Raw genomic sequence first — 26,531 nt, 5'->3', positions numbered from 1 at the left:
CAAAATATGTTTTCCAGAGGAAAAATAGCGTTACCCTGTGGTGACTTTTGCAGGTCAACCCATATTGTCATTGCAGTGTTAATTTATCTACGTTTCCCCTATTGTTTAGCACAATGCTCTATACTTAGTAGGCTCTAAGTAAATTTTTGTTGAATGAATGCATATTATCTTCTTGTTCCAAACAGTTGAAAGCAGAGGCACCAAAGGAATTTCCCAGGCTGAGGTGCGGATGGCTATGAATGTGGGGAAATTGGAAGCAAGGATGTTGTGTCGTCTACTCGAGAGATACAAAGTGGTCAAGGTAACATTGTGACGTCACCTCCCATTTAGTGATTTGGTTTGTCTCTAGATATGTTATCAATGCAGAGAAGAAAAAAACACACTTGACTGAGCCAGAAAACTAGGTAGGACTACCATGTTAGAAGTGGGAAGAGCACTAGACTTCTCTTCAGAAAATCTTGAGGTTGAGTCCTGGTTCTGATCATTTCTAGGTATGTAACCACAGGCAAATTACCTAACCAGTAAGATGAGCCTGTTTTTCTCGTCTAGAATATGGGGCTTTACACTTGCCCTACCTATCTCACAAGGTTATTGTGCAGAAAGCCCTGTAAAAAATTTAAAGTGTTATATAAATGTAGGTCACCATTGTCAAGTATGATTAAGTCAGCTCTGTTATTTAGGGGCTGGTGGCCAATTTGTGAATTGTTCAGATACTTTGTATTTCTGCCCTCTGGTTGTTAGCCTTTTGGTCACTTTACTTAGCCTGTCAGCAACCCACTAACTTATGGAATAGAAAAAAAGATGGAATTCTGTATCCTCCCAGAAAACAATCTGGTTAAGGAAGAGGTTGAAATTTTTGGGTAAAGCCAAGATTTGCCAATCTTTAGGATTCCATTACTTAAGCTGTCCCTGCCTTCCATCACTAGAGATAACCAGGAATCAGCTGGCTCGTTTTCAGGTTGCTGAATTGTTGTTGTATTACATTTCTCATCCCTAACATGACGCTGGGGTGAGCTGCTTTTGAGGTGGGGAAACTAGCACAAGTTGTTAAATGATGCCAACATCTCATAAGAATTAGAGCTGGAAAAAAAAACTTTAGAGTGCATCTAGTCCATCCTCCCCATTTCACTGAGAGAAAACCCATCCCAGAGAGGGTATATAACCTGCCCAAGGTCAGGCAGACAGAATTTGAAACCAAGTCTTCTGACTCCAGATATGCTGATTTTTCATCCTCCATGGGGGCAAAGTAATACTCTGAAATGACCACCCTTTAGTCACCAGTTGGGTTTTGACTCACTGAAACATGCCACCTCTGTGTCCTCCATCAGTTTCCCAGTATGATTAACTTAATCTGATCTCTTCAGGGTTTCATGGAAGATGAAGGTCGACAGCGGACAACAAAGTATATTTCCCATGTTTTTGCAGAAGAAAGTGATTTAAGCCGGCAGTATGAGAGGGAGAAGGCACGAAGTGAGCATCTCACCATGGTTAACTTGGCTCCGGTGCCTGAAGGAGAGGAGACCTTCCACACTGAATCTGACAGTGAGGAAGAGAGCACCAGAAGCACCAGAAGAAGAGGGCAGGCATCCCAGGGTGGAATGGGATCAGGCTCAAAACTCGGACCCAAGCATTCGACCCCAGCCAAGGGTAGGTAGGCAGGTGTCGAGGAAATGCTGCCCATGGACTGCGTTGTTTAGAAGGGAGGGACCTACCAAGTCAATCGCTGTTTGCTTTGTGGTGTTGGTTTTAGAGATATCTTACTTAAAATTCTGTCCTAAACTGGAAGTCCAGTAGATTCCCCTGCATCATTGGTATATAGAGGAAGAAACACTGGACTTGGCATCAGAAGATGTAAAAGCTTGGGGAGTGTTAGATCTACGACAGACTTGAGGAACCCTGGAGTGTATGTGGCCTTCTCATGTCCTGTGTGGATGAGGGCCCTGTGTGCAAGAGCAGAAGTGCCTTGTCCAGAGTTAAATGACCAGGAAATTGGAGAGCCTGTTCTCAAACCTCATTCATCTCGCTTAAAGTCTAGTGCTCTTCCACTCTAACACATTGATTCCTTGCTTGGAATCTTGATTCTAACAGTAACAACAGTAGCAATAATAGCTAACATTTATATAGTGCTTATATAGTGTATCAAGCACTGTGCTAAGTGCTAAATTACAATTGTTATTTTATTAGATCCTCACACAATCCTGGAAGATAGGATTATTATCCCCATTTTACATATGAGAAAACTGAGGCAAATAGAGGTTAAGTGACTTGCCCAGGGTCACACAATTAGTTAAGTGTCTGAGGCCAGATTTGAACACAGCTCTTCCTGACTCCAGGCCAGATGCTTCATCCACTGAGCCTCCTAGCTGTTCTATTTTATGAGCAGGATAGCTAATAAATTTTCTGCATGCCTGGTATTTATCCCTTTTTCATGGCACTATAATTTTCTGTTGCACCAATGCACTATATTTTATTCAGCTATCCCAATAGCCAGACGCATAGGCTACTTCCAGTATTTAGCTATTAAAAATGGAACAGCCATGAATATCTTTATAAATTTAAGTTTTTTCCTTTCTATATTTTTAAGTTAAAGTCCTAGCAGTTGGATAGCTAGCTTAGATTCTCTGAACCTCAGTTTCGTCATGCACAAAATCAGGACTGTAGTATTTGCAGTGACTATCTCACAAGACTGTTGTAAAAGTCAAATGATATAGGTAAAAGCATCTTGGTAACTAAAGCTCTGTATAAACTGCCCTGACTGAGAGGCAGTTTATTGAGGTCCACTTTTGGAGTCATGGAGGCCAAAGTTCACATCCTGACTCCTGCACATACAGTATGACTGTGGACAGGTCACTTACCTTCTCAGTACCCCCCACTTTCCTGAAGACTGCAAGTTACAAGAGAGTTGCCAGGCTGAATTCTGGAGGGGGTTTCCATACCTAAAAGCACAAACCTGGACTCTGAAAAAAGGTTATTACTATTATAATCATTATTGTGTAATAGATTCTCAACCTCCTCACCATCGTCATCATTACAGCAGCATAATAAGGCAAGAGAAACTTGCACAAATCATCCAGTCCATCCCTTTGCTCCCAAGGCACCTTTAGCCTTCTTATGCCTTTCATTTAGCCAGATATTCTTCTGCTAGGATTTAACCTAAAAATGTCATAGCAAGGGAAAATGGAACTTAACTCTGCAAAAATGTTCAGAACTACTCTGTTTTATTTAGAGGTTAAGCCAACAAGCATTTATTAAGCACCTGTTAGGTGCCAGGCACTGTGCTAAGCACTGAGGACATAAAGAAAAGCAGAAACAGTCCCTGCCCTTGAGGAACTTGAAGTCTAATGGGTGAGGTAACATGCAGACAGCTATGTGCAAACAAGATATAAATAGGATAAAATGAATATGTAATCTCAGGGGATATGTACTAGCATTGAGAGGGAACAAGAAAGGCTTGCTGAAGAAAGTGAGATTGTATCTGAGGCTTGAAAGAGGCCCCAGAATCCAGGAGGTGGGGATGAGGAGGGAGAAGACAATCCATGAAATAAATGTACAAAGAAAAGGAACAAAATCTTGCACAAAACCCTCAACATTTAACCAAGTAGAACCAAAAAAAAATGCATTTGTTCTGTCTTCCCTTCCAGACGCATCTGCGGTTCTGACACCTTTGGCCTTGCCTTCCTTTTCTTTTCCTTCACATCTTTGTCTCTCGCTCCGTATCACCCTATATTTGCCTTTCTATATTTTCTGTATGCCTGATGTTTATCCCTATTTTTTATGGCACTATGATCTTCTATTGCACCAACACACCACATTTTATTCAGTCATCTTCCAATTGCTGGATGCAGAGCCTACTTCCAGTACTTAGCTGTTAAAAATAGAACAGTCATGAATATTTCTGTAAATTAAGCTCCTTTTTTTTCTTTCTATATTTTTAAGTTAAAATCCTAGCAGTGGAATGCCTAGGCTTAAGGACATCATAGGTCCTGTGCCTCTTATTTTATATTGCCTTATTGCTCTCCAAAATGTTTGTTCTAGTCTTTATTTAATTTTTCAATAATTTTCAACCTCCATTCTAGTCTTAAAAACCATGAGGTTTTCTTCCCAATGAGTTTTTTAAATTATTTTTTCTAGCTCTATAAACTAATTTTTGATAGTTTGATTGGTGTGGCACTGAATAAGTAAATTAATTGAGGTAGAATTGTCATTTTTTATTGTATTAGCTCGGCCTACCCATGAGCAATTGATATTTTTCCAATTGTTTAGATCTGACTTTATTTGTGTGAAAAGTGTTTTGTAATTGTGTTCATGTAGTTCCTGGGTTTGTCTTGGCAAGTAGACTCCCAAATATTTTATATTGTCTACAGTTATTTTAAGTGGAATTTCTCTGCCCCTTGCTGCTGAGCTTTGTTGGTAACATATATAGAAATGCTGATGGTTTGTGTGGGTTTATTCTACATCCTGCAATTTTGCTAAAGTTTTAATTATTTTGAGTAGTTCTTTTAGTTGATTCTGTAAGTATATCATGTCATCTATAAAGAATGATAGTTTTGTTTCCTCATTACCTAGTCTAATTCTTTCAATTTCTTTTTCTTCTCTTACTGCTAAAGCTAACATTTCTAGTACAATATTGAATAATGGTGGTGATAATGGGCTTCCTTGTTTCACCTCTGATATTATTGGGAAGGCTTCTAGGTTATCCCCATTACAGGTAATGCTTACTGATGGTTTTAGGTGGATACTGCTTATCATTTAAAGAAAAGCTCCATTTATTGCTATACTCTCTAGTGTTTTTAATAGGAATGGGTACTGTATTTTGTCAAAAGCTTTTTCTGACGCTATTGAGATAATCATATGATTTCAGTTTGGTTTTGTTATTACTGTAAAGCCATGAGGTTTTCTAGGTCTTACCCAAATTTGTCTTGCTGCATTTGGCATTCAGCCATCCATTGGGTCTTTATGAAGTGAGAGGTAATGCTGCTAATACACTTTGAAATTAATCAAGCAAGAAAACAGAAAAGAAGTCAAAGCTCACCACTACTCACCTAAGTCAGTCTTGCCCTTCGCTAGTTTTCTTGTTAAAGTGATTGTCATTATCTTTCCTCCCAATTTCCCTATTATTGTTGAGGGTGGCACCATCCCAGTCACACAGGCTCATAATCCTAGGTGTCTTCCTTAATTTCTTACTCTCTCCCTTCCCGCCCCCCATGACCAACCTGTTGCCAAGGCCTTTCGATTCTTTTAATTATACCTTCATAACATCTCTCACATATACCCTCTTTTCTTCTCTGACACTTTTCTTCTCTGATAGTGCCACCACCCTGGCGCAGGCACTTAGCTTTTTATTACTGGACTATTCAGTAGCCTTCAGATTGGTATCACTGGTCTCACATCATTCCGTCCACCATTCAACTATCAAACCAATCTTCCTACATCACAGGTCTGACCATTTTCACCTTCTTCATCCCCAACCCAGACTTGATAAACTCCAGTGACTCCCTGTCATTTCCAGGAACAAATATAAAACCTTCTGTTTAGCATTCAAAGCCTTTCATAACCTGGCCCTTCCTACATTTCCATACTGTTTATACGTTAGAACCACCTCCCTGTGTACACTCTGACCCAGTGACCCTGGCCTCCGTGCTGTTCCTCATATAAGACACTTCATCTCCCAACTCCAGGCATTTTCACTAGCTGTCTCCTGTTTGAAACATTCCCCCCCCCTTCATCTCTGTCTCCTGGCTTCCCTGTCCTTCTTCAAGTCCCAGCTAAAATCCTACCTTGTACCGGAAGTCTTTTCCAACTTTTCTTAATTCTAGTGTCTTCCCTCTACTGATTACCTCCCTTTTATTCTGTATATAGCTGTTTTGTTCATACTTGTATACATGTTGACTCCCCCAATAGACTGAGAACTCCTTGAGAACAGGGACTGTCTTTTGCTTTTCTTTGTACACCCCCCCACCTCCGGTGCTTAGCACCTGGCATATCATAGGCACTGTTGCTTATTGACTGACTTATGTGGCCACTCTTCATCATTTTCTTTCTTGTAGCTGGATGGAGGTTCCTAAAACAACATTCAACAAAGAAGAAGTCATCATCTTCCCTAGGAACCACTGATGAGACTGATGAAACTTCAGGGGCCTTTGTTGACAACATTTTAGAGACCTCCAAAGGCTCTGAGGCCAACATCTCATTTGGCACCCACTCTACAGATGAAGATGGTGATGTGGCTGTGATTGAAGAGGTCAGACTTGAAAACCCAAAGGTAAGTTCTGGCTGTTGGCATCTGGTTTATTTGGCTTTTGACATGCTTGACACATAGTAGTCTTTCACAAATAAGACTTCTTTAGTTTTGTAGCTTTTTGTCAGAGGACCTGTGTCATGGTGCTAATGTTCATATGGGAAAAGTGATGAAAGAGGTGTAAGATGTTACTCTTATCACCCACCTATATTTATATCTATCCCTTGCTACACTTTCCCCTTTTGTAGTTGCTTTCTTCTGCTTGGATGAGGATATAAAGTTCTAGACATTGAATAGCATATTATACTCAGATATTCTTACCTTTTCCTGGAGATTTCTCAACCCCTCACATCTGCACTCCTTTTGTGTCCAGTTTGAAATCTCTACAAGGGCAGAGACTGACTCTTATTTCCTCTGTTATCCACATCACCTGACATAGTGCCTTGCACATACATAATAGGTACTTAATGAATATTTGCTGCAGTGAATTGTTGGGTTGCCTGTGGGGACAGAATCTTCCATCATCAGGTTGGTTGGCTCTGGAGTTTACTAGCTTTCTCCTCGTAAGGAATTTTTTCACAAGTTAGAGCAAAATTATCTGCTTAGATAAACCTGATAGATATAGAGCTAGAAGGTCTCTCAGAGGCCTCTCATTTTTGAGGTGGAAAAACTGAGATGTAAAGATTCAGTGACTTGCCTCTCTGTGGTCATACAGCTATAGAATGTGACAAGTGTGATTTGAACCCAGATCTACCTGATGCCAAGACCCACGCTCTCTCTGCCATATCACATTGACTCTCCTCTGCTGCAAGATACAAAAAATACAGACTATAGATGAAACAGTTGTCTTCATGGAGAAGGCAATTGGAGGATAAGAAAACAACACTTATCTGTAGTGCACAATATTATATGAAAAGTGCATTAGAGACTTACAAAACAGTGCCATGTGAGGTCCCTAGGCAGATGTTATCACTGCTCAGAGGAATCAGGGAAACCTTCATAGAAGAGGTGGAATTTGATTTGGTCTTTAAAGGATAGTTAAGAATTCAATACATGAAGAGAGGCTTGAAGGGAATATCAGTGGTGCCAAATTGTGGAGGCTTCTGAATACCGGGGCGGGGCAGGTTAAATAAGGAGTTGCCCACCAGATCGATCTGTGTGTTTTAAGAAAGATCATCCCATGGAAAACTACCATCGGTCAGTCAGCAATGAGTCAACCAGCATTTATGAAGCACCTTCTATGGGCCAGGCACTTTGATACTGTTTTGGTATCAAAAAGGCAGAGATCTAGTCCCTGCCATCATGGAGCTCACTGTATAATTCTACTATATTTATTTAAATAATGTTTCCCTGATATTTGTGCTCTAAAATAGGACAAGGAATTGTGTAAGCATCTTGTACCTACTGTACATCTTGTACCTTTGATAACTTCATTAATCTTTGAGATTCCCACTTCAGTGTGCACCCAGATTTACAGAACAACATGTAACTAATAACTAAGCTAAGTTGAAACCTGATCACCTAATGCAGACATTTCTGCCTCTCTCCAGGCCCTGAAAAGTACCTTTTGACGTATTCCTGTTTAAAGTGGAAAAGGCCTCAAGTGAGGAATTATAATGGAGCTTTTATAAGCTGCACTGTTGTTTTGGACCAGGCGTGTTTGTTTTGAGACAGCGCAGTACAGTCTGTGGGTGATTGTAAGGCATGGGCACACTGCCAATACAAGGGAGGCCAGAATCCAGCAAGCAGGAAGCACCGTGCTACCCATTGTGGGGTAGGCCCTACGGCAGCTACAAAGACAAAATAAAAATTTTCCTGCAAGGAACTATATTCTACTTGAAAGATATACTATGGACAGGGATAATGGCAGCATGTTATAGAGAGAAAAGAATGTAATTGGTTGTCAAAGGACCTGGGTTCAAGTCTCAAGGGGCTCTACCTCTTATTTGTTTTTTTTTTTCTGTTTGTTTGTTTGTTTGTTTTAATGAGGCAATCAGGGTTAAGTGATTTGCCCAAGGTCACACAGCTAGTAAGTGTCAAGTGTTTGGTCTGAGGCTGGATTTGAACTCAGGTCCTCCTGATTTCAGGGCCGGTGCTCTATCCACTGCGCCACCTAGCTGCCCCGGCTCTGCCTCTTATTAAGTGTATAATCTTAGGCACATCACTCAACATTTCTGCCCTGTTTCTCTGACTCTTAAGAGACAGGGTTAAATTAGACCTCTGAGGTCCTTTGTAATTTTATGTCTTTGAAACAAGGGTAAAAGTATAAGGAGACAAACAGGAAGAAAGTAGGGAAAGGAACAGCATGACTTAAACCAGTCAAGCATTTATGAAGCACCTATTATGTACCAGGCAGAGGCAGCATGGTATAGAGAGCTGGCCTCAGGCTCAGGAAGACCTGGGTTAAATTCCCACCTTTGACACATTGGTGGGTTGGTTGGGTGACCCTAGGGAAAGTCACTTAACCTCTAAATACCCTTTGGCTACTCTCTTGATACTGGAATTTGCAGAGAAAGTGCTTCTCTGCATTCCTAGAGGAAATTCCTTACCAGGCACTACCTATAAAGAAATCACAGGTTTGGTCCCAAAAATTTATTTAGATGCTGTGCTAAGCAGTAGAGATAAAGAGACAAGAATGAAATCATCCATGTCCTCAAGAGCTTCCATTCTATCGAAAAACACACATGGACACATAGAAGTAAATACACAATTCATACAAAGTTAATACAAGGAACTTTCAAGTGTTGGGGAGGCCCTGCCATCCTTAGAGGAAAACTGGAAAGGCCTCAGGTAGGAAGTCAGGCTTGAGCTGAGCTTTGAAGGAAGCTTGAAATTCTCAAAGGCAGAAGTGAGTAAGGAATGCATTCCAGAGATTGGCTACGTACAGCCTGAGGGAAAGCACAGGGAAGGGAGATGGAGTGTTGTGTAGTGAGCAGCAGTAAGTAAGCGACTTGGGCTTGAAGGGAAGAAATACAGAGTAAGTCTGGAAAGGTAGGCTCGAGCCAGACTATCAAGACTTTAAATGACAACCAGGAGTTTGTATTTTGTTCTAGAAGCAACAAAGAATCATGAGAATTTCATGATCCAAGGGAGTGATATGGTAAGACGTAGCTTAAAACTATCCCTTTGACCACATTGTTGGAGGAAGGCTTGGAGACTTGAGGTTAGGAGAACAATTAAGAGGCTGTTTCAGTAGACCAGGCCAGAAGCAATGAGGCCTAAAATAGAGTGATTTTGATGTGAATGGAAAGGATGTAGATGTGAGAAATGTTATGGAGATAAAATCAACAAGATTTAACAACTCATTAGATTATAGGCAGTAGTGTAAGGAACAGTGAAGAGTCAAGGATAGCTCCAAATTTGTGAAATATGATGGTGCCCTTGACAAAAACAGGAAAATTAGGAACAGGGGTGTGTTTTGGGGAAAAGATAATGAATTTTGTTTTGGATGTGTTGAATTTGAAATGCCTCTGGGACATTCAGTTCAAGTCATACTGTAGGCAATTGATGATAGAGGACTGGAGCTCGAAAGGAAGATTACTGCTGTATTTTTTTTTTTACTTTAGGAAGTAGTAAGTAGCAGATTCTGCTAAATAACTCATATTTCTATAGTGCCTTGAGATTTACAAAGTGCTTTCCTCATAATGATCCTGCAGGGTAAATGATGGAAAGGTTATTGTCTCTATTTTATAAATGAGGAAACAGACTTTAGGAGACCAGGATTATATAGCTATTAAGTGCTAGATTCAGGATTTAAACTCAGGTCTCCTGACTCTGAGCCCAGCACTCCTTGCACAATACCACATTGCCTCTCACTGGAAAGAAGGTGAAAGAATGGACATGGGAATAGACAAATTGCTAGTAGTATGTAACTGCTTTCATCTATGAACCTGGTGTTCTTGAAGCCCTTCGTGTGCTTCTGCTGGTAGTTATCAAGGCGTAAAGAATCTTAGCAGTGGAAGACATTTTTCTTGCTTTGTTTTGTTTTTAATTTAAACATGTGGATAAAAATTACCCAAGGGGATAAATGCTTCAGTCAATGTATTATTTAAGGTCTAAGCTTTTCTGGATATTAACTCAATTTTACTTTTGATTTTGTCTTAGGAAAATAGCTCTGTCCAGAAGAAAGGGAAGAACACCAAAGCCACAGCCCAAGAGAAACCTCATGAAACATATCGAGTGCTCAAACGACGAAACTTGATTATAGAGGCTGTGGGCAACCTCCGATTAATCGAGAGCTTGTTCACGTAAGAGTGTCTGCTTTTGTTGTAGTAGTAGTAGTAGTAATAATAATAATAAACTATCACAACAAATCAAAATTATTTAGCCTTGTCTGAGACAAACTGGACTATCCTCTTTTACCTCAAACACAGTCCTTCCTCATCCCCAAAAAGAAATTACTAGATTGCAACTTAAAAGCTATGCCTGGGTCTTACTTAGTTTCTCTTGTCCACCAGAGTAAGTTGTGAAGTGTGTTGAAAATAACAGACCTGGAATTTCCTTTTTGTGATCATCCAGGCTTCAGAAGATGATCATGGACCAGGAAAAGCAAGAAGGAGTATCCACTAAATGTTGTAAGAAGTCCATCATTCGCTTAGTTCGGAAGCTATCTGAGGAAGGACTTTTGAGGTTATACCGAACCACAGTTATCCAAGACGGCATTAAAAAGAAGGTAATCTTAAAGACACTCTTACCTTTACAAAATAAAAAAAAAAATCTTCTCTCTCTGCTCCTTTTTTCCTCTCTCATCTCCTTTCCACCCTTCTCCTCTCTTTCCCTTTTTCCTTCTCTCTCTTTCCTCTTCCTTCTTTCCTATTCCATGTTCCATCTTTCTTTTTTGCTCTCTGTACTCTGTTTCCCACGCTTCTTTTCTTTTCTTCTCTGTAACTCCCCTTCCTCTTCTTCCCCATTGCCATGTTTAAACTCTTTCTCCATGACCGTCATCTTTTGTCATGTTATTTCGTCTAATTTAAGGAATAGAAATTGTCCCCTTTTTAAAGAGGAAACCGGACAAGGCATGGGGAAGTAATTAGCTTGTATCCTAAAGTGGTGCACAGAGGGGAATAATAAAAACAAACATTCCTTACAGTTGTGCAATGTTTTGTGGTTTATAAAGCACATAATAACTGTTGTTTGTGGTGTGTTGGATGATTTAGAGAGTAATTTTCATGATCTCCTTTGAGCTTGCATTATCCCTGTGGTAGGCAGTAGTCTCATTTTGCAGTTGAAGAAACTGAGGTTCATTGAAGTGAAGTCACTTGCCCCATGTCCTGCAGGTCATAAGTAGCAGAAACAAGAAGCAAACACAGATTTTCTAACTGAGTCCACCAGGCTGTTTCTCTGATAACTAGACCAAGTCTTCAGCCAGCCCTGAGGGCCCAAAGAAAAAGGAAGCTTATTGCAGCTCAGCAGGGCATTGCTTGGATAAATTAAATAACATTTAGAGGGTAAATTTTGGACTGAACATCAAAAAAAACAAAATCCAGGAGTGTCTGCAAGAAGTTATCCCAAAGGAAATGATGGAAGCAACTCATTTAGATACAGTACTGGGGTTGTCCAGTAAGAAACAATACATCTTTTTTTGTCTCGTAACTCATCTATTTGAGAAAATTTAAAGTTATAGTGCATTACCTTAAGAACTACAACTCGGGGCAGCTAGGTGGTACAGTGGATAGAGCACTGGCCCTGAATTCAGGAGGACCTGAGTTCAAATCCGGCCTCAGACCAAACACTTGACACTTACTAGCTGTGTGACCCTGGGCAAGTCACTTAACCCCAATTGCCTTTAAAAAAAAAACAACAAACTACAACTCAACCTTTTTGCACGTATCATATGTCACACATTTTATGGGGTATGAGTATGAAAGGTAGTGTTAACTCTGCACTGAGACCAAAGGAAATGGCACTGTAGGGATAGTCGTTTTGAATTTCCTTCATTTTTTTTGACCCACTTTTCAGTTTCTTTCTTGTCCTAACTGTGGCATCACCTTTTTTTTTTTTTTAAAAGCAGACAATTCTGTGTGCTTACAAGGTCAGTTCTTTGTGATGGTAGTAATAAATGATAGCTGACAAAAGCATTTTATGTCAGTTATTTTATTTGAGCCTCACAAGAGTGTTTTGAAATAAAGAGTTTAAGTGTTACTATCCTTATGCTACAGAAGAGAAAACAAGAGATGAAATGACTTTCCCAAGACCACCCAGCCACGTAAGTGTCAGAGCTAGGAACTGAATCCGGATCTTCCAATACCAGGTTGAAAGATCTCAAAAGTTACTAACCTTGAGAAAGATTTCCACTCCAGAGGCCCTTTTCCAGCTGTAAACCCAACCAGGGATGACTAGGGTAGAAAATAGCTCTTTTGTGTGTCCTCCAACAAAATCCAACTCTAATGTGTCATCATGGCATGGAGGGGACTCTGGATTCTCTACACAGAATCTGGAAGCTTCAGCAAAGTTTTGAGTGTATGACTGGATAGCTGTATTCCAACAACCAAACTCAGATGTCCTTGCAAGCTTGACTACCAGGTGATGTGTATTTTGGCCACCGCAGCTCATGGAGGGGGTCCACTAAGGTGGTGTGAACCTCAGTGATGCCAAGAACCACACTGATGAAATGACAGTATTAAAGTAGGATCCATGGAAGTAAGAGCCCAACTACAGTCCATTGGCAACAGTACCTTTTATTTCTATTCCATTTTTTATCAAAAGAGCTTCTGCATAGGTTAGTTCATATAGTCGACATCTCCATAGAACAGTTGAAGTCTAAAGTGACTGTGTTTTACAAATAGAGAATTTAAGTTCCCCCAAATCATAGAGCGAGTCACTCAAGTTTAGTGCCATACCCATTAGTCGATGAGCAATTACAAATGTAATTAAATGTAATTAAATTACAAACGTAATTAAATGAATTGAAAGTACAAGAAACAGCATATTATGCATCCTCAAAAATGAAAACAGGCCCGGGAGGACAGAATGTGAGTACAGGGTAGATGAAAGAAGAGGTGGCATGGATCAAGGAAGCCAGCCCTGCCCTTTACTAATGAGAGTAACTGTAATTAGTCTTCAAGATGTCTGCACAGTAGCTTTAGCCTTCATTTCAAAGCTGACACCAGGCTAGAAAAGTGCGATCAGTTTATTGTCTTGGGAAGGCTGCATAAGATGCACACAGCTCTGCACTGATGTGAACCTGATGCTTTTGCTCCTATACGTGTTTCCTAGGCTAGGCCATTAGATCTGAGGAAGTTTCCAAGACCTGCTCTATTATGAAAAGTAAAAGATCTCAAACCAATGGCAAAGAACTTTCAATCTGACTCTGAGCTTTCAGGATTGCCATTCTCTATCCATCTCTGGCTATACTTCTTAACATATTGAGAAAGGATGGAGAACCTCCTTTGTTCTCCATTTCACAATTAAAGAAATGAGTTACAGTAGTGTTTGTTCCATTAAACAGATATTAATATAAAAGATCAAAGCCCATTGGAGGAGGCTTTATGCATGGTGAAAAAAGACAGTGGTGTTAAAGAATGAGAGCACTGAATTTAGAGTCAGGGGACCTCTGTTGGAATATAGCCTCTGTTACCATGTAACTTGAGGAGAGTCGCATCTTCTGGGCCTTTGTTTCCTTATCTATAAAATAAGGGGGTTGGAGTACATAATTCCCATGGTACCTTCCATCTCTAAATAGTATTACTGAAGAAAGATTATTGAGCCACCATTATCTTTTTCAAACAAAGGCCATCCAGGGTCACTTAACTGGGAAATGATCAGATGACTGCTATGTAACCATCTGTGACATCACAGTCAATGACAGGCAGGCAGGCACCAGGAAGGAAACTAATGTCCTGGAATTTCATAGGAGTGGATTTGCAAGTGTTACTGCTTTATTTCAAAGACCTAATTCTTCTTCATAGCAGAATAGTCATTTATTTGCCTTAAAACAAATGTAAAGCTTCATGATTTTTTAATTTTCTGGCTGGAGTAACTACAAACTGAAATTATTTTAAAACAACTGTCATCTTGATATAGTTGTCTTAAAGAGATATCTTTTGGAAATAAATCTGAATATTATTTGAAAATAGATATCACTGTATTTAGTTGATAAGGAAAATTTGGGGAGCAAGTCATGCCTCTCCTCTTCCTCCTGTGTGCTCCTCTCTCCTCTCGTCCCCTGTCTTCTCCTCTTCTTTCCTCTCCTCCCATCCTCTGCCTTCCCCACACCTGCTTTTTTAGAAATTGTGGCTGTTTTCCATAGGTGGAGTTTGTGGTCCATCCTTCTGTGAACACCAATGACCCTCTTATGAAAAGTGCCATTGAACAAGTTCGTTTCCGGATCTCCAATTCAAGCACAGCGAACAGGCAAGTTGCAGACACCATGAAGGATTTGTGCCTCTCCTGATGCTTTTCCTTTCCCAGGCAATATTATATTAAGTTAAGCTATATTTATTAATTATGTACTGTGTACAGAGCACCTAATGATAGGTCCTGGGGAAAATGCAATATTCATATAAGAAAAGGTTTCTGCCCTCATGGAGCTTAATACCTAATAGAGAAATAAAGCATCATTGATAACTGTAATATATAAGGACATGAAGTACAAAGAAGTCTTATTCAGACTTTATGAGAGCAGATCAGTTCATTAACTTGGGTTGTTTTTTGTTTTGTTTTTGATTTTTGTTTTGGTGCCGTGGTCTAGCACTGTCCAGTTTCCAAGATTCTATAGAAAATAGAACCCTAAAGTTTCCTTTTCTCATTCTTTACTCAACAGGACAGTGGGAAGGGGAGGTGTTGTGAGGGGGTTAGAATGTCTTTCTTAGGAAGCTGGCTCGTTTTCATGTAAGCATATAAGTTCATAGCGTGTTAGGTTGTGAGCAGATCTGTTTGTTTTATGTTCTACACTTATTTTTCTTCAAAAGGCCAGGAGACACTAGTCCTTGAGTAAGCATCTGTATTTACCAAAGTTTGCCTAGAGCAGAGGCTCTTCACCTTCTTTGGGTCTTAGACCCCTTTGTCAGTCTGGGGAAGCCTGTGGACCCTTTCTCAGAATCTTGTTTGTAAATTCATAAAATAAAATACATAAGATTATAAAGGAAGCCAATGATGTTGAAATACAGTTATCAGATTTGAAAGGTTCCCAGAGCGCCAGCCTAGAGAACCTGTAAGTTATCCACTTGGCTTTCCTGATCCTCCTTCTGGTGTGAAGGATTTCTTTCAGCGCTTGGATAGACCTTGTCTTCTTTAGGGGCCTTTGACATCCTTCACCATGTTGTGTCTTTGCTCTGATTGCAGGGTTAAACCACCCCAGACTCCTGCTCCCCAGGAGGAGCTGGAGGAAGAAAATCAAGGAAAAGAGGAAGTTGGAGGATCAGGGGAATCTCACCCAGCAGCTTCTAAATCTGAAAGCAGTGGACGGATGAAGAAAACTGATGAGAAAATGGGCATAACACAGCTCAAAAATTACAACCCTGTTGTAGGTAAAAATGGCTTCAGTTCACCATTTGGGGCTTACTTCTTGATCATTTTGCCATGTCATTCACTATACATCTGAGCAGTGGACTGAAAGTCTAGGCCCAACTCTGAAATATACTGGCTATGTGACCCTTGGATGCTTCAATCTCTTTGAGCTTGTTTTTCTTCACTAGCCCAGGACTGTTAAGACTCTGCCCTTCCACCTCAAAGAACAGTTCTATGAGATGATTGATTTGAAAACTATGAAATATTAAATAAATATAAATGAGGATCATTATTCTTACTTTCAGTTACTAAGGACCCATAACAAATGACTTTTTTATTTCAAGGGCCCATCTCATTAGTATTTTCAGCTCAACAAGGGAGGGAGAAATGCATTGAGGCATGCATGCATGCATGCGCTCCAACAAAAGAAGTGATGAATCTACGTCTCTATTATATTCTTCTGGGAAGGTGGTAGCACTCCTACTTTCAGGGATTAGGGTGAAATGATCTCATGATTGATCTCCGCCTCTTCCTGACCCAGTATCGTGCCCACTACTTGCTCACCTGTCATCTGCCCTTGGTGTAGATGAAAGAAGAATAAAATAGTCCAGGTCTTGAGGTGACAATTTCAATGCCTTTGGGCTTTGCATAATCTTCATAAACTGTTTCTGGCTTGTACATTATATTCTTTGCAATATAATAGGAGGAAGAATTTGCAAATATAAATAAAATATTCAATATTATACTGTTGCAGAAAGAACAATAGACTAGGAATCCAGAGATTGAGGCTGTCATCCTACTTCTGCCCCTTATGATCTGTGTAACCTTGGGCACATAAATCCCTGTCCCCTACCCTGCACCTCCCAGGCCTCTGTTTCCATAGAAGAATAAAAGTCTTGGATTAGATGTCCTTTAAAATCCTTTCCAGTCTAAATGTTGAAAGTGCCATAGTTAACCTGGATATAGGAGGAGTTGAGTTGCATGAAGTCTTCATCATTCTTTCTCTTTATTTTCAGTTCCAGGACTTGGACGTTCCCTAGGATTTCTCCCTAAAATGCCTCGATTACGGATGGTCCATATGTTTCTGTGGTATTTGATTTATGGACATCCTTTAAATGAGATATTTGAGAGGGCTGGTCAAGATGGTGAAAGAAAGGTCAACAGTCAAGAGCCGAGTTCTGACCACAACAGAGTATGTATCCAGGTCCCTGGAGGAGGAGATTCGGAGGCTGAAGTAGAGCTAGCTACTGAAACAGGTAAGACCCTGCCACTCCTGTGGACAGAAGCTATACAAGTAACATAATCCTTAATAATTTGAAAACCATAGTATTTATTATACTTTGGTTAGCATACAGAAAACATTTGATTTCATCCATATTTCAGTTATCTGAATAAGGGGTCTGAAAACCAGCAACATTTCTATTTTGATTCCGATGTTTATTTGATTTTAGCCAAACTCTCTCCTCTATTTATTTTGGTAGTTGCCAAATCAGTGATGATTTGCCTTGTTAAAGGGAGTTTCCTTACTGGTAGCTCTCTACACAAATAAAATCGTAAATCCAGTTTAACAGAAGTTATTTGGATTCTTCGTGAAATGCTTCTTGCTGGATTTGTGTGTGAAACCATTGGATCTATTGATATGAACATGATTCCTGAGAGAATTTTCAAAAAGCTAGTTGATAACCAATGTTATGGGGACCTTTTATGGTCTTGTTCCACTTCTTGTTTGTACTGCAAGAATGCCATGCTGGAAGTTCTCCCTGCTCTAGTGGGTGTGTCTTCTGAAGTATGTAAATGTGCTCTGCTGCCTTTCTTGTCCTCAGTTCCATTGACCCCATTCCCTCCTGCTTTCTCCAAGGTCTTGCTCCAATAGCTATCACTTCTGTGGCATTTTCATCCTCACCTTTTCTGTCCATCTCTTTATTCGCCTCCAAACATACCCAAATCTCCCTAAATGCTAAAAAGCATTTTTTTGATCTTTCTGCCCCATACAACTACTATCTCATCTCTCCTCTCCCCTTCATTACCAGATTTCTTGAAAAAGTTGTCAACTGCTAGAAAGAAGGCACTGGGGTGGAGTTGGGGAGCTTGAGGATAGAGAAGATTTAGACTGGCCACTGTGTGGAGTAGAGTAGAGAGAAGTAAGTAAAGGGATTGCTTGCAACAGTGATGGCCCCATTAAAGTTAGATGACATGAATTTTTTCTCCAATAATTTCGTGACTTCCTCAGCACATGGCATCTCAGAAATAGGAGCAAGGAAGGCAGATAGAGAGGCCTAGGTTTAAGGAACTGAAGGAAGGAAAATGTGGAATAGGATGGAGCCTTGAGAGAAAGATATCAGGCTGAGCTGGATAGTGATGAGAGAGTACAAGGAGAGTTTACTAGGAAAAAGTAATTTTCATCTAGTATATGATGCTTCTGAATCACAGGGACTAGAAGGTCTGAGGTGGGAATTTGCAAGCCATTGGGGATATTGAATGGCAAATAGGGAGGAGAGAAGTAGGATAAATTGGCATCAAGGTTTCAGTGGTGTTTCTCCCAGCTACAGCCTCTCAGTTGATCACAGTGGAGAGGAGAAAGGTGGATGAGAGGCTTATGGCAGCAAGGAGGGTCCTGAGGTGAGGAGGTCTCTGCCAATGGTGTCTCTTTTGGAGCTCTCCCAGTTAACTTTGTGTCTGATTTGCCAAATGTAAGCAGGGAAGACTGGAACCAAGTGTAAGAACTTTGTTGTACCTCTTCCTGGCCTAGCGTGGGGCTCTGCACACTCTGCTCCTTAAATGTGTATAATATTGAATTGAATTGAGACCTATCTTCATAGCAAAGGCCAGGATGTTGGGTGGGGTGGGAATAAGATAGATTTGGAGGTCTCTCACCCAACCCTCAGTTTGCCCATTCTCTGTATGGTTTTGGAATATCTGTCTTTCAGCTTCCACGTTTTTAGAATAATGAAAACGACCATGCCCCTGCCTTCAGGCTGGACTGTAATCCATAGACATCAGCTGAAGACCTCTCTGTTCTTTGTGCAGTGCCTAGCATATTACCATGTTTTTTACTGATGGCAGTAATCTTTCTCTTTCATACTAAGATGTCCTATAACATTTCTGCAGTTACCGTTTGTGATGAAAATCAATACAATCGTTTCTTCTCTTTTTTTCAATAAGTAAGGCAACTGAGCCACCACCACTACCCCCCCCCAAAAAAAAAACCAAAGAAACCTTAATAATAGCCATGATTGTATAGAAGGTCATGGAAGAACCAAAATGTGAACTCTACAAATGTATGGGGTTCTCCTCCAGTTCATTAGCTAACCCACTGAGGCAAACTGTGTTCTGCTTGGCCTCTATGTGAAATAATTTATATGTGTTTGTTGTCTTCTGGTCGCATGTAATATAGTAATTTGCCCACCATCCTCTCTTCTGTAGGCACACTTCAAGTTGTATGCCTCACTTACTGACTCAAACACTTCTTTCTAGCTCAGTTCTTTCTTGATTCCCTGTTTTTGTTTGATTTTCATTCATTCGAGAGTCTCTCTCAGTGAAGACCTTCTTTCTATTTTTTATTCCTACTCTCCTATTCATTATTTGTACACTTTCACTTGAATTTCTTTCTCACGTGTCCTCCTCCTATGCCTTTTTCTACCTGATCTTTCAAGTGCAAGGTAACTGACTAAACTATATCTGATAGACAGAGTTGTCCTTAGCCTACTCTTCAAAATTAAAATAAACTTATATGCTCCCCTGCCCACCCACCCATGTTTTCCACCATGCAGTTGATACTTAGATTTGGAAATAAGCAAGTTTTTGTAAGAGATTATGTACATTGCCAAGATTTCTGAGAATCTAACCAAACCCAGGGGTCTGTTATTTAAAGCTTTTTACCATGGTAGGTGAGGTAGCCTTTCTTAGGACTAACTAAAATTCTCCTTCTAGTGTTTGTGGATGAAGCTTCTTGGATGCGTTACGTTCCCCCCATCCCAATACACAGAGACTTTGGATTTGGCTGGGCCCTTGTCAGTGATATCCTTCTCTGCTTGCCTCTGTCCATCTTCATTCAGATAGTCCAAGTCAGCTATAAGGTCAGTATGATCATTTCCTGTTTCTTCCTCTCCTCAGCTTCCAGACCTTGTTTGCTCACAAAGGTGGTATTTCCTGATCTCAGAACAGAGCAGGAGAACTTTGCACACATTCTTTCAGGAGACCAAAAAAGCATGGATTTAAAGGGGAAACCACCTTACTAACTGCCCTTTGGAAGAAAAACTGTATCCAGCATTGAAACATGCTTGTCTTTTTGCTTCCTCGTGGCTACCAAGTGACTGTGATTAGTAGGAGAAAATGATAATATGCAATGCTGAGAAGGATACACTTGGCATCAGGAGACCTGAATTCAGATCCTAGGTCTGGCATTGATTAACTTCCCTGTATCTCCATTTCCTCATCAGCAAAACGTAGATGATAATATTGGCAGGAAACCTAAACGTACTGTGTAATATGAGTTGTTATTTATTGAGTGTGGAGTTAATATTTCATTTTCCTATAGGTTCTTAGTGGGAGATAATGATTTACTCAGATAACAAAGTTCTGAACTTTGGTATTCCAAGATCCCATTAGGGAACAGTTCAGAGATGTGTGGATATTACAGTAGGCATAAGTTTATTACTCAAAACCTACCATTCCAGGCTGAGGCCTCCTGATCAAAGTCTATTCCTTTCTCCCTTCCTGTCACCCCATTCAGTAGAGTGCTACAGTGACAGGGGGAACCAGCCTAGTCCCCATATGCTATAGCCTACATGCTGTTTAGGTCATTTTGGTTGTAATTTCCTTCCAAATAAACCAACCCTGCCTGCTTTGTTCCTATCCTCCTTAATGTCTATTTGCTTTTCCAATCAAATAAAAAAATCATGAGATAACATTTGTAAAAAGCACTTAGCATGATGCCTGGCATATAGGAGGTGCTATTTAAATGCTTATTTTCTTTCCTTCACTGCTTTGAGTTAAGGAAATAATCCAAGATAATGAAATACCTAACTTTATGGGGTTCCTTCCTGAGAGTGTGACTCCATCTCACATACAAGTGTATACTTACCTTTATCTGTAAGCCCTGAGCTTTGCTCTTTTTTCAAAGCACCTAGCACCAGCAGTCAAGCAGGGCCGAAGAAAGCATAGTCATGGACCCTTTGGGTCTTTGTACATCTTCCTAATGTTGTTGAGGAGGGCCAGCACAGGTTAATAAATAAGGACATTCATTGGAGCAGAACATTTCCCAGCTTCTCTCATTTGCAAACCCAAGGCCAAGATACAGTTGTTAGTGTTCTTTTATGGTCCTTGCCATTCATTTTGTGCTTTAGAATCTGTACACCCTAAAAATGACCTTTATAGGTGGACAACCTGGAAGATTTTTTGAATGACCCCTTGAAGAAGCATACTTTGATTAGATTTCTTCCCAGGCCAATCCGACAGCAACTTCTGTATAAGAGGTAAGTTCATCAGCTTTCAACTGATTTTAACATTGGCAAGTACCTTTGCCAAGGTATCTTTTAAAGCAGTCTTGTAAGTAAACATACTCCCAGAAGGAGAAACAAATTATTCCAGCAAGGTAATGAAGACTGATAATTTTCATTTAATTTTCCTACCTTCTATAGAGAAAAGGGGGGAGGAAAGAGAAATGTTGCATGGATGTGAGGAGTGTAATTCTAGTGGTACAATATGACTGTAACTCAAGACACACAACTTCTTTTCCAGCCATTCAGTAACGTAGGAGACCCAAAGGGCATGGAAATAGCACATAACTAATGATAACTTGTTAGCCACTGGAATAAGAAATACCATTTAGGAAAGATGTGATCATAAAAAGAAACAGGCCAGTCATATCATCAGGGTAAGGGATACAGACAGACCATCTATGTACTCTCGGGTCAACAACAAAGTGTAAAAACCCCTAAAGAAGGCCTCCAATATGTTGGGGGAGAGCTCTGCTGGAGGATTTATGGAAAAAACATGTACAAGAATTTCACAGGATGAAAAGAAAAGCTGGATTTCAGTCTTCACCATTAGAGGAAATATCCATTTTGATGAGATCATAGATCCATTGAAGTATAAATATATATATAAAATATGACATATATGAAATGCTTAAACATTATAATATCAAGGCTATTTTCAAGTAAAAATTAACTGTTAATTGAAAGAAAAAATTATTTAGGGAAGAAGGTTCTATGTTAAATTACAAATGTTAATCAGTTTTCTTTCATATGAATTTATCCCCAAATCCCTAGTCCTCAGTAAATACTTTTCCCCCTAAACATTGATTTGATGATGATTTTTTCCCAGTGGTTCTGATTGCTAAATCAAAACCAGATTTTAAAATAATATATTCCATTTCCTTTGCTAGTTGGTAGGAATGGTGATTCTGGGTTTTATATGAGAAAAGGCCCAAGTTGAGGTGCCTGAGTTTCATTTAAAGGGACTTTTAGAGCAAGAAGTCCCTTTCTTGCTCCAGAAATAATAACCCTGAAATATAATTGGTGATGTTTGAGTGGTTGTCAGGATGCCCATCATTCTCATCCATCTCTTTTACAGGCGGTATATTTTTTCAGTAGTGGAGAATCTTCAGAGACTTTGCTATATGGGACTGCTGCAGTTTGGTCCCACAGAAAAATTTCAGGATAAAGATCAGGTAAAATCTTTAAAGCCCAGGTTGTGGTGGTGGTGGCAGTGGCAGTGGGTTGGCAGGAGCAGTGTGCCAGCAACCAAACTCACTGCTCACGTCTGTGCGCATACACAATTTTCTTATAGGTATTCATATTTTTAAAGAAGAATGCAGTGATAATCGATACCACCATCTGTGAACCACATTATAATCTGGCCCAAAGCAGCCGACCCTATGAAAGGCGCCTGTACATTCTGGACACGATGCAAGATGTGGAAAACTATTGGTTTGATTTACAGTGTGTCTGCCTCAATACTCCACTAGGTACAATTTCTTTGCCAGATCTCATTACTTTTCCTCCATTGTGTTGAACCTAAGAATGTTAGAGCTAGAAAGAAACCATCTCATCCAGCCCTTCATTTTACAGATTTGGGAGCCGAGACCTAACAACAGTGACTTGCCCAAAGTCACTTAGGCAGTTAAGCAGTACCAGAAGTAGAGTCCAAGTCTCCTTGACATGATCCAGCTCTCTTCCCACTATACTATCCTTTCTTGTGTTTATTCTTCCTTATTCCCTCTCCAGGAAAGTAGCTGGGCACCTTTATTCCTTTTGTGTTTAGAACCAGAACTAAAATCCTTTACCTCTTAGACCCATAAAAATAACTGTTCTAGAGCTGTTTTACTGTGTTCAAAGTCCTTTCCTTGCCTTGACCCTCTAAAGTAGGTAGTGCAAGGATTCTCCCCATTTTAGAGATGAGGAGAGACTGAGAGGGATGTTTAGAGTGGGCCATACAACTCATAAATGTCCTGCTGGAACTCAGACCCCCAATTTTTTGACTCTAGCATTAATATTCTTTTCACTACACCACATTGCCTCTTAAAGCAAGGAGTAGAACAGAAAGGGTAGCATTCCTCATATGTGTGTTTATCATTTCCCTATCTCCATTGACAGTGCCACCATCTTCTACTCACCCACATCCACAGCCTAGGAGTCTGGGGCTCTTCATTCTCCCTCACTCCCTACATCCAGTCAATTGACAAGTCTTGTCAATTCTACCTCCGAAACATACCCACATCCATACCCTTCTTTCCGCTCACATCACAACCACCCTAGTTGGTAGTTGCCATCACTCTTGCCTGGGCTATTGCAATAACCTCTTAATTGGTCCTTCTGCCTCAAGTTATTCCCCTTTTCGGGGCATCTTCTTCACATTTACCAAATTGATAGTCCTTTTAAAATGTTTGTTTGCTATTTTATTGGTGCCCTTTTTTATATCACTTTCACTTTCTGCTGACACTACTACTCTTCTACCCCATCCAATAGAACCAACCCTTGCAACAAGTAAGTGTAGTTAAAGCAAAACAAATCAACACAGTGGTCATCCTAATGGATATTCCTAAAGAACAGGTGGAACCATGTCATTTCCTGGCTCAAAAAGCTCTAGGACCTTGCAGTTGCCTCTAGGATAAAATACAAACTGCTGTTTGACCAACTACTACTGCATTTTATACCAGGATAAAAGTTTATGACCTGGCATATTCTTTATAGTTTCAGAATTTTCTTAGCAAAGATTGTCAGAAGATTTTCAACCATGTCAAGTGTCCATGTAACAGAACATTTGCTATAGTTCTAGAAAAAGAGTCAAAGGTGACTTCTAGGTTCTGAAACTATAAGAATGATAGCACCTTTAATAGAAATAGGGAAATAACACATACACCTATGAGTAATGCTTCTCTTTAATTTCTTTTATCCCAGAAATCTTAAAGACTTACTTTATTCATCAGCTTTTATTAAGTACCTACATACCATATATACAGCACTGTGCTAGACTGTAATCTATTTGTCTTATGGTTATGTTATGTTGTCAGTAACATCCTCAGATACTGTATTGTGGCATAGAGGTGACCCTCAGTTCTCAAAGTCTAGGCCAGCTGAACACAAGTTCCAGCAGCGTCTTCCAAATTGAAAAAAATTTCAAATATGAGCCCAGCTGTTACCTAAATACCTGCTCATGCAACTAGCTTTTGAGGTGTGTAAGGGCCCGTGATCTCCATTCACAGAGGTAGACAGGGACCCACACCGGTGAAATCACAGATCAGTGAAGACTCCTTTCCATCATTGCCTAGGAAATGTGGAATAACTTAGATCCCAGGAAGGAAAATTGTTTCAGCATCAAGTATAGGTTATTAAACACATAGCTAGCTCAGCACAACCAAGGGAGAAACAGGGAACCTTAGGTGCTAGCCAGCAATTGAAAGAACTAGCTACCTCAAAGGACTTCATAGCCTCCCTTGTCTCTTCCTCCTACCCCTGTCACTCCTCTTCTCCTTCCAGCCCTTCTGTCTTCTGTCTTGGTGCCTTGCTATCAGGGTTGTTCTCCAGAACAAGTGAGTACAGGTAGTTGTTTATTCCTTGTGGCCATTTCCCCCTCTTGGAGTGTTACTTGCGTAGTGTCCTCATTCATGTTGTTCCACTTAACCCTTTAACCATGAAATAAATCTGTGGTCTCTAAAGTAGAATAGCCTCCTCCCTCTCCTGGTATAAATGGTACTTTTCTGAATCTCTTTAGAATTCAGTTCTGCTGATTATAGATCTACCATTTGACCTTGGAGTCAAGAAGACCCAGGTTCAAATCTTGCCTCTTGTCACACACTGGTTTTGTGATAATTACTTAATGTTTCAATGTCCTAGGAAGCTCTTTAAGACTAGAAGTTAGAGATAGGTTGCCAGTCTACATTGCTAAAGAGAGTTTCCGGCCTGAGAACTCTGTGCACTTGGACTGCCCCCTCAATCACTTCCCCAAAAATGTTCATGCAGTTAAGGCTATTAGAAGATGTGCGTCTTCTACTTCGTTCTCCTTAATTTTATCCTAGCTGCATTCCATCACCATTCTTTCGTAATGGGAAGGGGATGTTTTCAGTGGTGCAGGAGTAATGCCGTGAGATTTATTTGGTTTCCTAGGAGTGGTTCGCTTCCCTCGTGTCAAGAAAAGCAGTGCTCAGGATCCGAACAGTGAGCCTGGCAGTATGGAGGCTGACATGGAGCAGGAGAACGCGATAGACAAGCACAATCTGGAGCGCAAGTGTGCAATGCTGGAGTACATTTCGTATGTTGGCCTTCTGATCATTCCCTCCTTTGTTGTGGACAGAGAATACATGTACCCAGAAGAATTTTGCAGATTTCTCCATAGGCCCAAACAGAGTGCGATGTGTCAGGGCACAAATGGCTTGGAGTTTAGTGAAAGAACCATAGTCTCGGAGTCAGAAGAGCCTGGGTTTGAGTCCTGTCTCAGATGTGGAACTCTTGGCAGGTCACTTAATCTGTCTTGCACAGATGAGTTTCCTCCTCTGTGAAACAGGAATAAGAATGCTTGCACTAGTGAATAATTAAGAGTGCTAGAGGGGACTGGGCCTGTTATTTCACTGCCATAGGGGACTCTGGGGAGAAAGCCCTCGTTACCAGTACAGTTCCACACCATCTCTCCAGCTTATGTATAGTTCAGAGCCCGGGGTCACACATCTAGCATAAGTCAGGGCAGACTTGAACTAGGGTCATCCTGGCCCCAAAGCTAGTTTCCTAACTTTATTTTAAAATTACACTGAAAGGAAAGGTCAGAGGAGAGCATAAGGAAGTTGAAAAGGATACAGCAAGCAGAGCCGAGGTGGATCTGCCATGTTAAACTTAACTGATACTTTTTTGAAAACCGAGGTGGATGCAGTAGAGATTCACATAGTCCTGTGCAGACATCTTTTTCTGTCCTTCATTTAAGGAAATGGTTATAATAACAAAAAGGAAGTTTTCGAAAAGAAATACCTGCGTTGCCCCTCTCACAGGATTGTTGTGAAGTCCTGTAGGAGTATGAGCTGCTCTCATGGTGAGCATTTAAAGGCACTGTGGCTTCTCTCATAATAATGGGGTTGTTCACGTGGCACTTAAGGTTTACAAAGTACTTCCCTCTAAAATTCTCTGTCTGGGAGGTTATACAAATATTCTTGTCCCTGTTTTACAGATGAGAGCGTTAAAGCCCAGGGAGATGGAGAGTGGCTGGCCCACTCTCCCAGTAGCAGAACACAGATATGTACATGGGCCTTTCCATTATGCCCAGACCCCCGTCCTTGTTATGTAGCATAGTGTACTTAATGTTTCAGTGTCCTAGGAAGCTTTTTCTCTGCTCTGGCCTACTCCATAGCCCTGGAAAT

The 26,531-nt window shown here is 40.4% G+C and overlaps 1 protein-coding gene across 3 annotated transcripts in view; it reads left to right on the top strand.

The window, feature by feature from the left end:
* Positions 1-26,531, top strand: part of GTF3C1 (general transcription factor IIIC subunit 1) — a 121,314-nt gene that overhangs the window by 55,297 nt on the left and 39,486 nt on the right. For all 3 annotated transcript variants that reach the window (XM_027862736.1, XM_027862735.1, XM_027862734.1), the window contains 13 exons: positions 186-301; positions 1,365-1,647; positions 6,048-6,262; positions 10,343-10,485; positions 10,757-10,910; positions 14,487-14,590; positions 15,521-15,705; positions 16,702-16,941; positions 19,616-19,761; positions 21,062-21,159; positions 22,262-22,358; positions 22,478-22,655; positions 25,294-25,438. In XM_027862736.1, the coding sequence (XP_027718537.1) occupies positions 186-301; positions 1,365-1,647; positions 6,048-6,262; positions 10,343-10,485; positions 10,757-10,910; positions 14,487-14,590; positions 15,521-15,705; positions 16,702-16,941; positions 19,616-19,761; positions 21,062-21,159; positions 22,262-22,358; positions 22,478-22,655; positions 25,294-25,438 (2,104 nt within the window). The remainder of the gene's footprint in view (positions 1-185; positions 302-1,364; positions 1,648-6,047; positions 6,263-10,342; positions 10,486-10,756; positions 10,911-14,486; positions 14,591-15,520; positions 15,706-16,701; positions 16,942-19,615; positions 19,762-21,061; positions 21,160-22,261; positions 22,359-22,477; positions 22,656-25,293; positions 25,439-26,531) is intronic.

This window comes from Vombatus ursinus, unplaced genomic scaffold (genome assembly GCF_900497805.2).
Source record: "Vombatus ursinus unplaced genomic scaffold, bare-nosed wombat genome assembly UNPS02014770.1, whole genome shotgun sequence".
NCBI lineage: Eukaryota > Metazoa > Chordata > Mammalia > Diprotodontia > Vombatidae > Vombatus > Vombatus ursinus.
This window is presented reverse-complemented; position numbering and strand designations above follow the sequence as displayed.